Here is a 17,904-nt window from a genome sequence, read left to right on the forward strand (position 1 = left end):
TAGCCCCCTGCCTGAGGAAGGACCAAGTAAACCTAGACCATTCCTGATAGGCATTTGTCTAACCTGTTCTTAAAAAACTCCAACGATGGAGATTCCACAACCTCTCTTGGAACCCTATTCCAGAGATTAATTGGTTAAAGTTTTTCCTAATACCTAACCTAAATCTCCTTTGCTGCAGCTTCAGCCCATTACTTCTTGTCCTACTTTCAATGGACGGAGAACAATTGGTCACAGTCTTCTTTATAACTGCCCTTAGCATATCTAAAGACTTATCAGGCCCCCCTGCGGTCTTCTTTTCTCAGAATAAATACGCCTAGTTTTGTCAACCTTCCTCATATGTCAAGTTTTCTAAACCTTTTATCTTTTTTTGCTCTCCTTTGGACTCACTCCAATTTATCCAGTCTTTCCTAATGTGGCATCCAGAACTAGTCCCAGTACTCCAGCTGAGGCCTCCCCAATGCCTAGTAGAGCAGGACAATTACTCCCCATGTCTGACATACGACATTTCCGTCAATACTGCTGTGAATAATAATAGCTTTTTTTGCAACTGCATCACATTGTTGTCCCATATTCACTATAACCCCCAGACCATTTTCTGCAGTACTACTGCCTGGCCGGTTATTCTCCATTTTGTAGTTGTGCATTTGATTTTTTTTCTTCCTAACTGCAGTACTTTCCACTTGTCTTTTACTGAATTTCATCTTGTTGATTTCAGACCAATTATCCATTGTGTCAAGGTCATTTTGAATTCTAATCCTGTCCTCCAAAGAGGTAGCAATCCCTCCCAGCTTGGTGTCATCTGTAAATTTTATAAGCATACTCTCCACCCCATTATCCAAATCATTAATGAAACTATTGAATAGTACCAGACCTAGGGCACATCCCTGTGGAATCCTGTTAGATACATGCTCCCAGTTTGACAGCGAACCATTGATAATTACTCTTTTTCTGCACCCACTGATAGTAACTTCACCTAGACCAGTGATTCTCAAAGCCAGTCCGCCACTTGTTTAGAGAAAGCCCATGGCTAAGCTAACATGATTCACAGCATGTTAGTTGTGGAAATGTCTAATATTAAAACCACTTAACATATATTGAATTGTTTGGGACAGCTTTTGATTTTTATTAGTATTGTATCAATATAATGTATTGAAATACCAGCCTCAGTGACTAGCTCAACTGAATTTGATATTGTAACTTTCATTTGTTTCAAGCATTCAGCTCTATATGTACTATTATTGTATGCTTTAATAGAGTTAAGTTGGACAATGCTACTCCAAACAGTCATAGATACTCTCTCAAGACCTGTATGTGGTATACACATTTCTTGCAAGCTTTGTTTGGGCAGGGAAGAGAAAAGTGGAAAACATGAAGTTGTGTTTTTTTTTTCCAAAGGCGAAACTGTTCAAGTAAACACAATGTTTTTCAAACTTTTGCAATGTACCAGCAACTCACAATTAGCACAATAACATGGTCTCTATTTGATACTAAATCTCCAAATTCACCAAACACTACAGATTTAGGAAGGAAATTTAAATTCCTCATTCCCCTTGATCTCTCAATAGTCTTCTGTGCCCAAAAGAGGATGATCTGCTTTTTCTCAGTGGCAAAGAGGAAAATTTTAGAGCACATGACAGTTCAGGAAATCTGCTAGATGGTACAATATACATCACTTCATCATCATATATTTTATAGGGCTAGCTCCCAGGAAACCAATTTAACCTAATGATAATGAATGGCACTGACGGCTACTTAACTGGGCCAGTATTAGCATAAATTCTGCTTAGTGGGAACATATTCAGCAGATCCAAAGAGTTAAGTGATGCTTATATCCTCATGTTAAATATGCATGAAATAATAAGCTTCACTCTGTTAGTAAAGATGTTGCCAAATAGCAGTTAAATGAAGAAATAAAGATTAAATGTAATGAATACTCTTTTTAGTCTAGGTGTGCTTTTTTTTTTTTTTTGGCTAGTACAGCATTTTGTCATTTTACAACTTTCAAAACTTTTTAAAAAATGCTCTCTCTTAGCTGACTGTCCTTTTGCTTATCTACAAATGGACACTCACAAAAGTTAATTGAAATTAACTAAAGGTGTGAATTTAAACTGGATTAATAAAACCACATTAAACCCCTGTTTGGATACACTTATTCAGAATTAAAATGATATTAATTTGATTTAGTTTAATTCTCTTTAAAAGTAAATTAAGCTAAATCACATTAAGGCCAGTTTAATTCTGAATGGGAGTGTCTACAAAGGGGTTTAATGAGGTTTAATCCACTTCAAAAAATTACTTGGATTAATTTTCCTAAGTATCCTGATTAGACAAGCCCTAATACTTTTGAAACCTCCCAACACATTGTGGGGGAAATCTTAACCCTACTGAAGTCAATGGGCATTTTGCCATTGACTTCAGTAGGACCAGGATTCCATTCTACGTGTGAGCAAAAAGCTCAGGAGTTAAATTTCCAAAGCCTATGTCCCACTGATTTTCACTTTGGTGTCAAGCTGCTGCTCCCCAGAAATTAGTAGACTAGCTCATGTGAAAACCAGCCTCTACAGGGTGCAAACCATGAGCGCACTAGGAAAAGTCAAGGTTGGATGCCAAGCACTGAAATTTATCAATCTTCAGGGACTGAAGTTGGACCAGAAGCTGGAAGTTGTCAAGTACAGGCAAGTTCCCAGTACAAGATTCACATCTGGACAAAGTGACACAGGAACTGGGGACAAGACAGGCTGGGGATTTAAGCACATAACCTTAGACAGATCTGCATGCAGATAAACCACTATATCTGGCAGAATAGGACTGTACGCCTTGCTGTCCAACATTATTCATTTTGGAACTATTCATGTTATAAGAGACCTTTTTAACAGGATATTCTATTTGTAAAGTAGATGTAAAGTTAAGATTAAGGTTAATAATATTCAGAAATTACACACGGAATTAATCTCTAATATTCTGTGGTGTTTGTTTACATGAATAATGTTTTTCAGTGGCAAAAGATGTTAATGAAGGCCCCAATCCTGAAAACATTTAACCACATGCTTAACTCAAGCACCAGAATTGTCCCATTGATTTCAGTATATACAAGTAAGAAAATTTACTAAATTGCAGTTACAGTATGGTAAATTAGTAGAACATATGGTATCACTCTTGTGATTCAAGTTGTTTTAGATTATACGCCTGCTAACATGTATAAAAACTTTAATCACCTGACAAGGCTCCAATTCAAGACAGCATTCCTGATCAGGAAGCGTGCTTAAGCACATGCTTTAACTGGTTTCCTGAATCAGGGCCTAACTAAGCATACTGCATAGTCCTATTCATGTGCTTAAAGCTAAGCTTGCAGAGTTAAGTCCTGAATCAACTTAAATCACTGGAGAAATATCAAATGTTTTACAAATGTTACCATTGTGTAACTTCAGTTTATGAAACAACATTCTCATTTGTGTAAAATTTAATACTTTAAATGCTGGCATGTTTTCTGTTTGCAAATCCCAAAATAAGACTTTATATCAACTACTATTCCACATTAATATTCACATTAAATGTACAATTGTTTTGATGGTTATTAAATTATCATCAATGTGGTTATAATCAGATTGCCTCAAAAACTGCTAAAATGATAACTTTTCATCAAAACCTTTTCCCTTTGCTTTGTTTTTTGCTCTCAGGAGAACAAACTACTGAATGTACTATTCAAAAAAGCTCATTTTATCATGGGCAAAACATTTGGAAAGGGAAATCAAATGAAAAATATAATTCTTTCATTTGTTATAGTCAAGGGACTAAAACTCTCATGTACAGCCTTAATTTATCACTATGGAGGCTATAAAGTTATATAAAATGTCCTTACTTGTATTTTAAACAGTTAGAAAAATATGCACAGCCAAATTAATGAAACCAGAAAAATGCCATATTATTCAAAGTTTAGTTTTGTTTCCAAACTCAAGATATCATGAATAAATTAGCCATAAAATGAAATGACAAAATAGAATGTATGTTCTCAAAACTGGCAAAACAGCATTCTGTCTTCCTGAAAGACTTTGAACAAGCCAAGTAAGAGCCCTGTGAAGCTTTTCATATTTTGAGAACACTATTAGTGCTCAGTGTACAGTAAATTTGTAAGTCTCATAAAAGATTTTTCATACTAAATCCTAAAGAACAAAATGTTAATATGTACAGAAATAGTTAAACATTTTATTTCATTTGGCCATAATGTGCATCTGTTTAGACTAAATATTTAAATGATATCTTTACCTTTCTACCAGAGTACAGAACAGCATCTAGTTGCTCCAGAGTTAAGGATCTAGCTAAATTTCTATTTAAAGCTGAATTTCATAGCTCCTCTAAAATCCAGAAGAAAACTCAGATTAGCTTGTAAATTTGTAGGGCATATCTGGGAAAGGGAATTTAGAGTCATTTGCACTAGAGATTTCAGAGAGAGAGAACACTCCAAAAAATATCTGTTTGTAAAGTTGCAAAAGTCTTAACACATTTTCCACAGACCTAGAAATAAAAAGAGCAAAAGAGACATAAAATGTATATCACTCAACTCTCCTTGCCGAGTCTAGCGTATAGTGCCCCAAAGATGTGTAATTTAAACTACTAAATGCTATTAGACCTTCTTTTTAGAATTACTTAGTGGAACCATGAAGTATTGCTGATCCACTTATGGACTGCCAGCACAATGCACAGACTTCTCAGCTACATTCCTGACAAAGCTAGAGCTACCAACTCCCCCACGCTTCTTTATCCCTCTGAAGATAACAGGAAACGTGGGAGGGATGTTGGAGAGAGACCTGGGAGCTGAAATTCTGTTGAGAGTGCAGGTAACAAGCTCATCTCTCCCAGCAGATTTCCCAAATAGCAAACTTCCTATAGATGACCAGCTCATAACCTGAATCTGATGAACCAAAGCTGGGTCCTCAAGCCAGGACTAGAGCTCTACAATCTACTCCAGCTGCTCCTCTCCCTATCTCCTTGTCCCTAGGTAAGAAGAGACAGGGAGAAGGCAAAGAGGGGACAAGAAGATGGAATATTTGTGGAGCAGACACACAAATTCCACTCCTGCTGCTCCTACCTGTCCCCCCAACCCCCGTTCTCAGTAGATGGAAGGTGGATTATTTAAGGTTGCTGGGGGCTGATGGGTACTTCTGTCCCATCATCAGACTCACTGCAGTGCCTGTAACTTTGTCAACCAACATGGCATCTGACACAGGCAGAATGGGTCCAGCAGTGGAGTTCCTGTTTCAGCTGCACAATTTGGTCCAGTTGCTTTCCTCCCCATTTCTCTGCTCTGTCCTTGCTCGGCCTGACCCTTGGGATCAGGGCCAGCTCCAGTGTTTTTGCTGCCCCAAGCGGCAAAAAAAAAAACCCAAAAAACTTGCCGCCGAACAGGGAGGCGGAATCCTGCCCGCCAAACACGGAGGTGGACTGATGGCGCGGCCGCTGAATTGGTGCCAGCGACCGAAGAACAGTCGCGTCCCCGCCACTGAATTCCCGCTGCTGCCGAGGGCAGATTGGTGCCTCAGAGCCTGACCTCCTGCTACCCCTTTATATTTGCTGCCCCAAGCACTTGCTTGGTTCGCTGGTGCCTGGAGCCAGCCCTGCTTGAGACAGTGAGGATGGGAGAGGAAAGTGGGAAGGGAAGTACCTGGAGTTGGTTGTAAGGCCCAACCTCAAATTCCACTGCTGGGCCTGTTCCCGAAAAAGGCAGGGAAGGGAGGACAGTGGCTTTTAAATTGGCTCGGGAGCAATGATAGCAGCTCCATCACTGACACAACTTTTCCCCTTAAAGATCCAGGTCTTGGCCAGTGGGTGCACTGTGCCAGTGGGAAGTCACATGTCGTTAAAAAATTGGAATTCAGAAACAATTGAACATTTCTATTTCTGACAAAGCAAGGAAAGTTTGGCCCAGGGCTGCCACTGGCTGCCATTCTGAGGCTGGGAAAGTCAGGATGAACTAGAGAGAGAGTGCATTGCCTAGAATGTCCTTGATCCATGCAACATAGATTTTGTCTAGGTCTAGGACTCGGGTTTCAGCTTGGCTAGAATTGGTCTCTCTGAGCCAGATGACGACCCGTGTGGACTTCAACTAGATATGTTCATTTTTTTTCTGAATTCCAATTTTTTCAGCAAAATTTGACTTCCTCAGCTCAGTGCCCCCACTGGCCAAGATCTGGATCTTTTTTAAGGGAAAAAGTTGCTTCAGTGATGGAACTGCTGTTACTGCTCCCAAGCCAATTTAAAAGCCACTGCCTTCCCCTCCCTGCCTTTTCCCACCATCTGCCCGCTCACTGCTGCCTGTTGTGGGTAGAGGAGGTAGATAAAATGTCCACAGAGCTCCTTAATCATGCTGGCCAAGCCACTCTTAACGCCACAAATTGCTCCCATCCTCAACTGAGAGAATCCAAAACCCAGTGATTTTATCATATCCTCACTCCCTTTCTAACAGATACATTCATTCACTCATGGAACAGAAACAATACTGAGTGACTAGGTTACAACTGAACCCAGTTTGGGAGTAATCTATCGGCTAAAATTTGTTTGTATAAAATATTCATTGAATCATTCTGGATAATGAACACACTTGCAATATTAAAAATCTGTTCACAATACAGAAAAGGAGGCAACGTCTGTCAATTAGATTGTTTGCTCTGAATAGTTCACCCAACACTAAAAAAGGCTGCTAGTGGTGTCCCACATGATTTGTTCAGGTCATGTTAAATCTCCTGGACAGAGGATCCCGGATGTTTTGCAGTTTGGAAATTATCTGCTTTAGTCTTACAGCTATCAAGTAAACTATAGAGAAGGGTAAGAAGTGAAGATAAGATGGATTCTCTTGGAATCCAGCTGCCAGTTGATTAAGCACATCAGAAAGACAGGAAGTGTAGTGTGAAATACACAGCTCAAGGTCAGAATTAGCTGAGAGCCAACACTGACAAGAGGCTAACCTGCTACGGCTATAAGGATCCTTCTTAAAGGGGTTGTATACATGGAAATGTTTAATCTAAAACAGGATGAAGACTGCAGGAATAGAAAAAAGGAATGAAAATCCTGAGGTCTGAAATGAAGAAAATAACCCGTAGTTTTTATGTTAAAATGTACGATCCAAGGAAAGGAGAAGTGCCCAGAAAGCCACAGAGGACAGAGCATGTAAACTGAAAATTGAAATCACAACACAAGAAAGACATAAATCAATTAGTTGAAAGGCAAAAAGAAAAGAGGATGCATATAGACAATTTATTTTGTTTGATTAGTGTCACTGTTAATTCCTCACTCCAGAGCTACCCCTCTAGGCACAAAGACTAGGGGCAGGGAGTTCAGGTGCTTTGGCTGGGAAATCCAACCCTAAATTCCACCCACTTGGCTTCCTGCTAGAAGAATACTCCTGAAGTTGCAAAAGATAATAACTTGTTCCAAGTTAAACAAGCATTAGCTGTGAAACTTTTGGGGGGCAGCCAGCAAAGGGGAAGGAACATACATACACCAAGCTTTGGAAGAGGGCAGAAATGAAAAAAAGATGTCACTAACTGCTGAGTTTATGGATGGTTTCAGATTAGTGGAAACAATAATCAAAGAAAGAAAATAATCAATTAACAGTGTTCCAATTCTTCATGTCTCCATTGCTGTGGGAAGTAGCAAGCAGTGAGAGAAAATAAAATAGAAGTTGGGAAATTGAGATTATCAGCATCCCTAAGGGAAATGGAAATTTATCTTGGAACCATGGACTGGAGAATATGCTTCCTTTGGAAGATATGCCTGAAGAAGTCTTAAGGGTCAGTTTGTTGTCTTTGAAAGTAGAAATTTTGTCTGGTGTTGACCTTGCAAATCTTCAGCTAAAGCTCTATCAGGATGTTGTTGGTAATTTTAGGTATGGCTTACCAGCTGCTCTATATGGTTCTTTGATACATCATTTAATCCACCCAGCCCTGATTTTGTGGATTTAACCCCTATGCAATCTGAGTAGAAGAAAATAAAGAAGGCTGAAGATCTTCTGAAATCCTTGGTGCATTTTAAATACATCTTGACTGCTCTTAGCCTGATTCTTCATTCCAATACACCGGTTTTATGGGGTTTAACTCCACTTACTTCTCCACTGATGTAGGTCAATAAAACATTTTCTAGACCGAAAGCTTCTGTGATTGAAGTAAAAATTTACATTCTGAAGTGTGATTTTTTTTTTTATATATCCTCACATGAAGGTGCAATGGAATCATTCGTGAATTTTACGAATCAGATGGATTCAATTTGCTCCAAATAGGCTATATAAGGGGTGGGCCTTTCTCAAGGCCAGAGGGAGCAGGTGACTGGGATACAGGAGGGAAAATCCTAGTTTAAGGTTTGATAGCTTTTAATTGATTTATCAGTAAAACCTAACTCACAGTAAAAGGGTAAATTTTCACTTTGTATAGTACACATGTGCTTTGTTCATAGTGTGGGAATTCCATCTCCTTTCATCCCCTCTTGGAAGTGTCTCACCAAATACTTTGGCTCCTGAGCATTTTGAAGAAATTCTTTGTCTTTTGAGTACCCATGGTTTTTAAGGATGCTTGGAAGACAGCTGAAGGAATGTTTGAAATCTCATTTCTGAGTTCCTTCAATGTTTCCAGCTTCAAATTCTTTTGGGGAAAAAAAAAACACCTTCCAATAAAATAACCGTATCTATGGTTAATGAAGCCACAATAGTATCAATTTTAGGAAGAGAGATTAAACTAGATTTTGGCCCCGATTCTATATTTTCATGAGATGGTAGCTGATTTTTTTTAAACATTGTCTAGCTTTTCCCTGTCATAGGTTAGTCCTTCCTTACTTAGAAGTGGAAGATAGGCAACCATACATCAAGTAATGTCCCTTAATACTGAAGCACTTATCCATGGTCAGTTGTACCAAAAGGTCCTAAGAAGGCCAGAATGCTCAAAATAGCCAACTGACTCTAATCTAAAACAGGCAGATCATCATTCATAATCATGACAACCAGGGTTTAAATTAAAAAGGAAGGCTAGAAATCCAAATTTAAATCCCTCCCAGAGTACCAGTGATGTCTAAGAATGCTGGGCCTGTTTGAATCCTGGGGAGGGATGGACCTAAATCTTCACAAAAAAAGGTGAAATTTAAGACCGAACCGTAACTGATAAGTAGTCTGATATTAGAAGATGATTTCTTGATAAGGGAGTATACCTCAGCTAGTAGCTCAAAAATTGTAAAGAAAGAATGTTTCGTTTCTGGAACACCCAAAGCCATATACAGACTATGTTCTATAACTCTTCAAAACAACCCTGTATTTCAGAAGTTTCAAATAATCTCCTCTATAGTATGATGTGGACTCGAGACGAAAGCTTCCTTTGTTAACCTTTATATAGGGGTTTCATAGACCATGAGACAAATTCACACTGACAAACAGTTGGCAACTCCACTGAATAAGGTTGCCAACTTTCTAATCGAACAAAACTGAAGTCTCTTGCCCCTCCCATTCCCGGCCCATGCCCTGAGGCCCTGCCCCGCCCTACCCCTTCTCTGAGGGAATGATTTAATGGAGATACACCTTCTTTCTGACCTCCAGCATCCTTGGCATTTGAGTTAAGAGCCAAAAATGCCGCATGTCCTACATCGTGTAATTGTTTTGTGACATGGAGAAACTACTACTAGATATTGTTGCAGTCTGAGACCACTAAACTCAATTAGAGTGAAATTCAGTTCAGCATATAACCTAAGTAATCAAGCTTTATGCAAGAGAAAGGCACTCTAAGATGGAGTCAGGATACAGAACTGCAGCACCACCGTACGCATCTACTGCCCCATGGAGTGGGATAGTGGCTGAATGCCTTCCACATGATTCTACTGGATCTGAATAATCATTGCTCCCATTGATCTACTGCCAGTCTTCAAAGCTGACTTACATGCTGCAGAACACAGAATTAGTACAGAGGTCCCCTGATGCTCTGCCCCATGTTGTCTTACCACGGAATTTAAGTGGTGTCGAGAACTGTGCACTAACTGTCCACACCAGGAAGAATTTCACCCTAAATTTTTGACTAAAATCAAACACGAACCAAGGCCTTCAGACCTGAAAGATCAGTGTCTTACGTCCATGCACAGCATGCATATATCTCCCAAGAGCTCCATCATCAGAACCTTACCCAGTATGCAGAGACTGTTCTTATACCTTATAATAGCCTAAATGCACAGTATCATCTTTTCTTTGCAGATCAACACATTTTAAAATTTCCTAACTAGATCTATTCAGTTTTCCTGGTTACAGTCAATACCATTTTGAACAACCTAGAGCTGAGCTGCCTTTTCATATAGTACATGACAAAGTTCTGTCAAATTAACACAGCCTTAGCTAAAGATCACAAAATCTTTGGTTAAAATTTGGAATCTGAAAGTCTGCTTTTCGTCAGGTATGATGCAAAACTGCCATTTCTTTTGCTTTCTTTCCTTTGATTCATCTTAACTATATCTTATTGTAAGGCTCACTTTAGACCCAGATTTATCTACATATCAACAAACTCTGTCTACAAAATACCAGTAAGCACCAGTAATATGAAATTTTGAAACTGATATTAAAGATGACAACCTCTCATTATCCCAAGCTTCTGATATTCCTTGTCGCACCACTGTTTTAGGCTTTTGTCGTGCACATTAAAAAGATCAGTGTCTCACAGGAAGCTCAAGGAGAGCTCACAGCCCTATATGTTTGATTTAGCTCAGTCCTGTTAACGTTTGGTCTGTTTTAATCCTCTATTAAACCTTGTCAAAGAAACGACAAGAGTTTCATCGCTGCATTATGAACTTCCATGCCTGATTCTACTCCTTCATATTTTATACCAAGATAACTGAATTAATTGAGTTATTCCTGATTTACTCCAGTTTAACAGAGATGAGAATCAAGCTGTAACAATCATAGTATCTTACACTGGAATCTGATTTTCTATTTTCAGGATTTCCTTCAGCAACTGGATAATTAACAATTGGAATCTTACACTCTTTTCATACAGATCTCTCAATCTCATTGACACCAGTTCTCCCAATGACATGTTATGTATTTGGAGTTGCCTATAATAATAATAATTATGTGTTGAACTCATTAGTGTAAAGTTTACTATACGCATATATTGAGATTATTCAGTAGAAAGACTGAGATAATTCAGTAGTAAGGAAGTGCATCCAGGAAGGGGGGAGTGGATCCAGATATATACTTGAGGGATAATGCAAGAGCCATGTGCTTTGAGGCTGTGGTGCAACCCCCCTGATGGACTTGCCAGATTGGTCCTGGAGAAACCTATCAGTCTCCGTGAAGGGTGAGGTGTATCAACGGAACTGGGGGGGGGAGGAGCGGGCACGGAGTTTAGAGAGATACATAAGCCTTCAAAGACAGAGACAGGGTTTTGAGACTGAGAACCCGAAGTTTTCTGCATGCTGGTCTGTGAGAAGTCAGACCTACCAGGGTCCCTGTCAGAAGGCTGGATAGAGCATATAGGTAAGACAGACATGTGTATAGGTCTTAAGATCCTTTTCTCTGGAATGCTTTGTTTGTATGGCTAAACGAACAATACTTTTGTTTTGAGAAGTCTGATTTGGGTCATGATAATCTGTTGGTCACAGGCTCCCACAGGGAAGAACCATAGATACCAAACCTAGCCAGACCTGAAGGGTAAGCACTGTTGATCCACAGGGCAGTGGGACCTGTATGAGTACAGAACTGAATTACATGTTTACAGCACACAGCTTTCTGTGCAATTTTGAATTATTATCCATTCTCAAAAAGTGATTATTAGAGAAAAATCTGTTGGATAAAGTAGACTTTGTGGTCCTAAATCAAAAATACAAAAATATATTTTTGAATTGTTCAGTGTTTAGTGATAACTGAATCTTACTTTGGTAGACATGATTATATAAACTACATTAATGTATTTATGCAATGTACCATAAAGTTATTGATACTTAGATTAATTTAATTTTAGACAGAACTTAAATTATATAAAATATTATGAACAAGATCTTTCATTTGAAGTTGGTTCATTTACTGTAAATTGAAATGGCTTAGTTGTTTTCCCCCTTTTAATCTATTAAGCTAGGCGGCCACCTGCTAATAATTAAGATAAATCTGTGTGTTCAAATTTTAATATTCAACTCCAGATTTCTAAAATAGGACAATTAATGCAATGTATTAGGGCAGGGGTTCTCAAACTGGGGGTCGGGACCCCTGAGCGGGTCGCAAGGTTATTACATGGGGGGTCGCGAGCTGTCAACCTCCACCCAAACCCCGCTTTGCCTCCAGCATTTATAATGGTGTTAAATATATAAAAAAGTGTTTTTAATTTATAAGGGGGGGAGGTCGCACTCAGAGGCTTACTATGTGAAAGGGGTCACGAGTATAACAGTTTGAGAACCACTGATTAGGGGAAGACTTAGTATGGGAGTACAGTCATCCACAGGTCTAAGACACAACCATTTTTATTAGGGCTGTCGATTAATCACAGTTAACTCACGCGATTAACTAAAAAAAATTAATCATGATTAAAAACATTAATTGCAATTAATCACAGTTTTAATTGCACTGTTAAACAATAGAATACCAACTGAAGTTTAGTAAATATTTTAGGATGTTTTACTACATTTTCAAATATATTCATTTAAATTACTGTACAGTGCACACTTTATATTACTTTTGATTACAAATATTTCCACTGTAAAAGTGACAAAAGAAATAGTATTTTTCAATTCACTTCATACAAGTACTGCAGAGCAATCTCTTTATCGTGAAAGTGCAAGTTACAAATGTAGATTTTTTTTTTTTGGTACATAACTGCACCCAATAACAAAAAAATGTAAAACTTTAGTGCCTACAAGTCCACGCAGTCCTACTTCTTGTTCAGCCTATTGCTAAGAGAAACAAGTCTGTTTACATTTACGGGAGACAATGCTGCTCGCGTCTTAATTACAACGTCACCTAAAAGTGAGAAAAGGCATTCACATGGCACTTCTGTAGCCAGCATTGCAAGATATGCTAAACATTCACGTGCCTCTTCATGCTTGGACCACCATTCCAGAGGACATGCTTCCACGCTGATGATGCTTGTTTTAAAAAATGTGTTAATTTATGACTGAACTCCTTGGGGGAGAATTGTATGTCTCCTACTCCATGGTTTTACCCACATTCTGCCATATATTTTGTGTTATGATAGTCTAGGATGACAACCCAGCATATGTTGTTTGACTTAAGAACACTTTCACTGCACATTTGACAAAACACAAAGAAGGTTCAAATATCAGATTTCTAAAGATAGCTACAGCACTCAACCCAAGATTTAAGAATCTGAAGTGCCTTCCAAAATCTGAGAGGGATGAGGTGTGGAGCATACTTTCCAAAGTCTTAAAGAGCAACACTCTGATGCAGAAACTACAGAACCCAAACCATCAAAAAAGAAAAGCAACCTTTTGTTGGTGGCATCTGACTCAGATGATGAAAATGAACATGCATTGGTCCGCACTGCTTTGGATCATTATCGAGCAGAATCCGGCATCAGCATGGATGAATGTCCTCTGGAATGGTGGTTGAAGCATGAAGGGACATAAGAATCTTTAGCACATCTGGCACATAAATATCTTGCAATGCCAGCTACAACAATGCCATGCAAACGCCTGTTCTCACTTTCAGGTGACATTGTAAGTAAGAAGAGGGCAGCATTATCTCCTGCAGATGTAAAAATCTCGTTTGTCTGAGCAATTGGCTGAAGAAGAAGTAGGACTGAGTGGACTTGTAGGCTCTAAAGTTTTACATTGTTTTATTTTTGAATGCAGGTTTTGTTTGTACAGAATTTTAAATTTGTAAGTTCAAATTTCATGGTAAACAGATTGCACTACAGTATTTGTATTAGGTGAATTGAAAAATACTATTTCTTTTGTTTTTTACAGTGCAAATATTTGTAATCAAAAATAAATATAAAGTGAGCACTGTACACTTTGTATTTTGTGTTGTAATTCAAATCAATATATTTGAAAATGTAGAAAACATCCAAAAATATTTAAATAAATAGTATTCTATTATTGTTTAAACAGTGCGATTAATCGCGATAAATTTTTTTAATCGCTTGACAGCCCTAATTTATATAAAACTTGTCAGCCTCAGTCCCCAGTGGCCATGAATCCTATGACTGTGATGAAGTTTAAAAGTTTTAGTTTTAGAATGCTTTTCTGAAAAGGTAATGAGTTGACAAATGTAGCCCTACTATATCCTGCAGGATTGCTATATAATGTGTGCTACAGGTAAAGAGCAACATGAAACAAAGGCACAATGCATGAAGAAATGTATAATAAATGAATAAACATCAGCTTCTAAACTGATAAATATGAATGCCTTACTGCACTAAAAATAACTCGAACTAAAATGTTTCTTGCACTATTCCAGAGGCCAAATTAAACATCTTTTCACAGATGTTTGATGCACATACACCTGCCCAGTGTCTAGTCACTACCACTGGGATCGCATCCAGTATATCCAAGGATGGAGAGTGAGAAACTTAAATTGAATTCTTCACAGCGAAATGACTAGCACAGGGATGTAAGGTGGAAGATCATTAGGCCTACGCATTAAAAGGCACAACAGGTATACACACAAGGAAAGTCATTTGTAAAGTACTGCAAGTGCTGTCACCTCTTTCTCTGTAGAGAGTTTTAAAAAGTGATTTGGATTGCAAAGTTGGATTAGGTAGCTCAATAGTCAAAAAGGTGCTCAAGTGTACTCATATAGGTTTGCAGCAAGTTGAATCTGAACACCAACCCTTCCTCCACCTCCAAGCTTAGGTCAATTTACCATGGTGTCAACAGGAGATGCTCTCCTGCCAACTTACCTTACTCTTCTCAGGGAGCTGGAGTACCAGAGTCAACGGGAGATCCTCTGCCATTGACTTAGCAAGTCTTCACCAGACCCACTAAACCAACACTGCTGCATCGATCGCAGCAGTGCCGATCTACTGGTTAGTGTAGACTGGCCTTAGAAAATACGTCAAAATTACTTCTGATGAGCACATGAGGTATATGCTCATCTGGGACCTGATCCACTGCCTTCAATGAACTTTGAATCAGACCCATAATCAGAATTTCAGCCATGTGAAAAAACCCAACCCAGTTTAAAAATCAAAACCTCATCACAAGAAAGCTCTTGTTGACATCCAAACGGCATGGGGGAGCGGAAGGAATTCAACCTCAGCACAATTTTCACGGACACAAAAATGTTGCAAAACATATTTCATTGTTGCAGGACCTTCAAGAACTTGAAAAATAGTAAATTTAGAGTATTTTCAATTGTGTTTCAATTTTCATTGCTCTTGTATTAAGCACTTCAATAGTAGGAAAGTTTACTTAAGGTAAATGAACAGTATTTGTCCTCAGAAGGCACTACCCAGGATTCCCTTGTGTTCCTTACAGAATCATAAAAAATGGGAGATGATAAAGTCCTCTATCATCACCTGTTCCATCACCAGGACTCCATATTATATTTTTTTAGCTGATCCTCATTTCAAATCCCAACAGATTATTGTCCTTTATAGATTAATGCAACTAAAAAGAAATTAAACATTTTATTTTGCTTGTCCTCTGAAGTCCTTAAATAAGGGTTTCAGCACCTTCAGGTTTCCTATTTCCATTATTCCTGGGAAAGCAAAGCATGTGTATTATATTACAAACTGGATTTTATTACAAAAGACAAAAATCACCGACTAATATAGATATTTTAATATGAAAGCACAATGGTTAACAGGTTGATAAATCAAAGCTGCAAAACTAAGCTCAATATAGTAAGTTTATCCTCCTACTACTATTATAATATTTTATAGTGGAAATACCAAAGTAATCAAAACGAAAAAGTGTAGGCAGCTTCTACACATGAGAAATAAATGTACCTAACAGTAGCTAATTGGATCTTTGAGCTGTAATGACCCCCTCCCCCAAACTATTATTTTGCATAAAGTGTGCATGACAATGGGGAGGGGAGGCGTCAGTGGAAGTGCTGTCTCTATAAATATATAAACTATTCCTAATAAATTCAGGACAATTTATATAATTACATTCTTATTCTGCTTTGTACAATACTCACAGAAAGACTGTAAGAAGGCTCCATTATCACTGGTACTGACATCTTCCCTTGAAGATTCAATTTGGTTAAGTAAAAAATCTTTTCCCCCACAATCCTCTCTTTTTTCATGCGACGTACACCATACAGTCTAAAGCGAACTGCATAATTCCCAATCATCTCAGATTCAACATGATTAAATTTGAATGTCTCTGCGAAGACAGGGCATGGTCCCCGCTGGATGCTCGTTTTTGCTCTCTGTTTCTTTATAGGTAGGAGAACTAGACGTACTTGCCATGAGTTTCCGCCTGTCCTGTTATATGCTGGGATGTCTGTGACAGCTGTCACTGTTACTAGAAGCTTCTGTTCTTGTGAGTCATAGTCAAAAGTCACATCTAGCGTGCCATATTTAGCTACTGGCTCAGGATCAAAAGGTTTAGGAAGCTGTGAAGATGATCCTCGAGCTGACATATCCTAAGGAAGGAAATATAAATACTTTTATTTAAATTTATTTATTTATTTTTGGTATTCTATTATTAAATCTAGCATGGAAATGCATGGTTTTCTCTAAGCAGCATGATGGGACTGTGATCTTTTTGTTCACTTCATAAACAAGGTAATTAAACACTGAAGAATGAAGAGGTGGCTGACTGGCAACCAAAGAAAATCAAAAGCTACTTCCAGCTGGTCAAAATAGACAAACCCAGGCACCAACTGGAAAAGAAAAAGCTAGAACTAATAAAGTGATATTAATGACTTAATTTTTTCAGTTCCACATAAGCTGAGATAAACTGTCATTCATTGTGAGGTGCAATCCAAATATCTGAGTCAAGTGAGGCGTTCTGCAGAATTAAAAAAAAAAAATCAATACTCAGGTTTAACATATTTAACACATTAATACCTGATTTGATGGTAACAGAATAGTGTGAAATATATATGACTAGAGCAAGTAATGGGCCGAATGCTGCAGTTGGTTGCACAAACAACTCCCACTGCAGTCAGTGAGAGTTGTGCACATGCAGCAGATGGCTAATAGAGCCTGGTATATGTAACTTCCTTAGAAGTATACAAAAAACATACCTATGTCAGAAATGTCTTCTGTACTTGCCATATACAGTATATCAGTTCTTAAATCAATTATTGCTAATGCTTAATTTCTAAAATCTTCAGTGTTCTCATTAGGTGTGCACTTATAAATTTAATAGCTAATAAAATGGTGAGGATATGCTGTTACTTTCTGTTTCAATTAAAATTGCTTTGTTTGCACAATGAACCCTTCTTTAATATGGGTTGATTTTTCTCCCTTACAATATAAATAGTTTACTACAAATTTACTCCATTTACATGGTATTGGTAGTTTAGTGAAAGTTAACCTAGCTGTACCTACAAATATATTCTAATCATGGGGCATGATTAAGGCTGTATTTTTAAAGAAAATAAGTGCTATTTTGCGTGAAGCAATGTGTCAGATTTCATAGCACAACTTTAAATTTCATAAATACAGTGAGTGCTGAATATAGTGCTAGAAATGTTTCAGTATATATCTATCTATCTAAAGAAACAAATAATTTCTACTCACTATTTGACAAAATAATTTTATTTTTAAAAAGTCATGTATAAAGAAATAATTTGTGTGCCTCCCATTCAAACATACAACAATATTTCAGTAAAACCAACAATCTGGAACTCCTACTATAGAAAGTGTTTTTTTCAGTGGTATTCATTCAGACATAGCATGATGTATAGATGAAAATTCTCTGGCATTTACAATTCAGCAGAACATGAAAAGAATCTTTTAACACATGCACTGTGGGCTGACCCAA

At 38.0% G+C, this 17,904-nt stretch overlaps 1 protein-coding gene across 1 annotated transcript in view; it reads right to left on the reverse strand.

Moving 5' to 3' along the window:
• The window catches only part of SYT14 (synaptotagmin 14), a 172,577-nt gene that overhangs the window by 12,893 nt on the left and 141,780 nt on the right, over positions 1-17,904 (reverse strand). Inside the window, exon 6 of the mRNA XM_077811960.1 lies at positions 16,106-16,555. Coding sequence (XP_077668086.1) covers positions 16,106-16,555 — 450 coding nt within the window. The remainder of the gene's footprint in view (positions 1-16,105; positions 16,556-17,904) is intronic.

The sequence above is a fragment of the Eretmochelys imbricata genome, chromosome 3 (genome assembly GCF_965152235.1).
Source record: "Eretmochelys imbricata isolate rEreImb1 chromosome 3, rEreImb1.hap1, whole genome shotgun sequence".
In the NCBI taxonomy this organism is placed as follows: domain Eukaryota; kingdom Metazoa; phylum Chordata; order Testudines; family Cheloniidae; genus Eretmochelys; species Eretmochelys imbricata.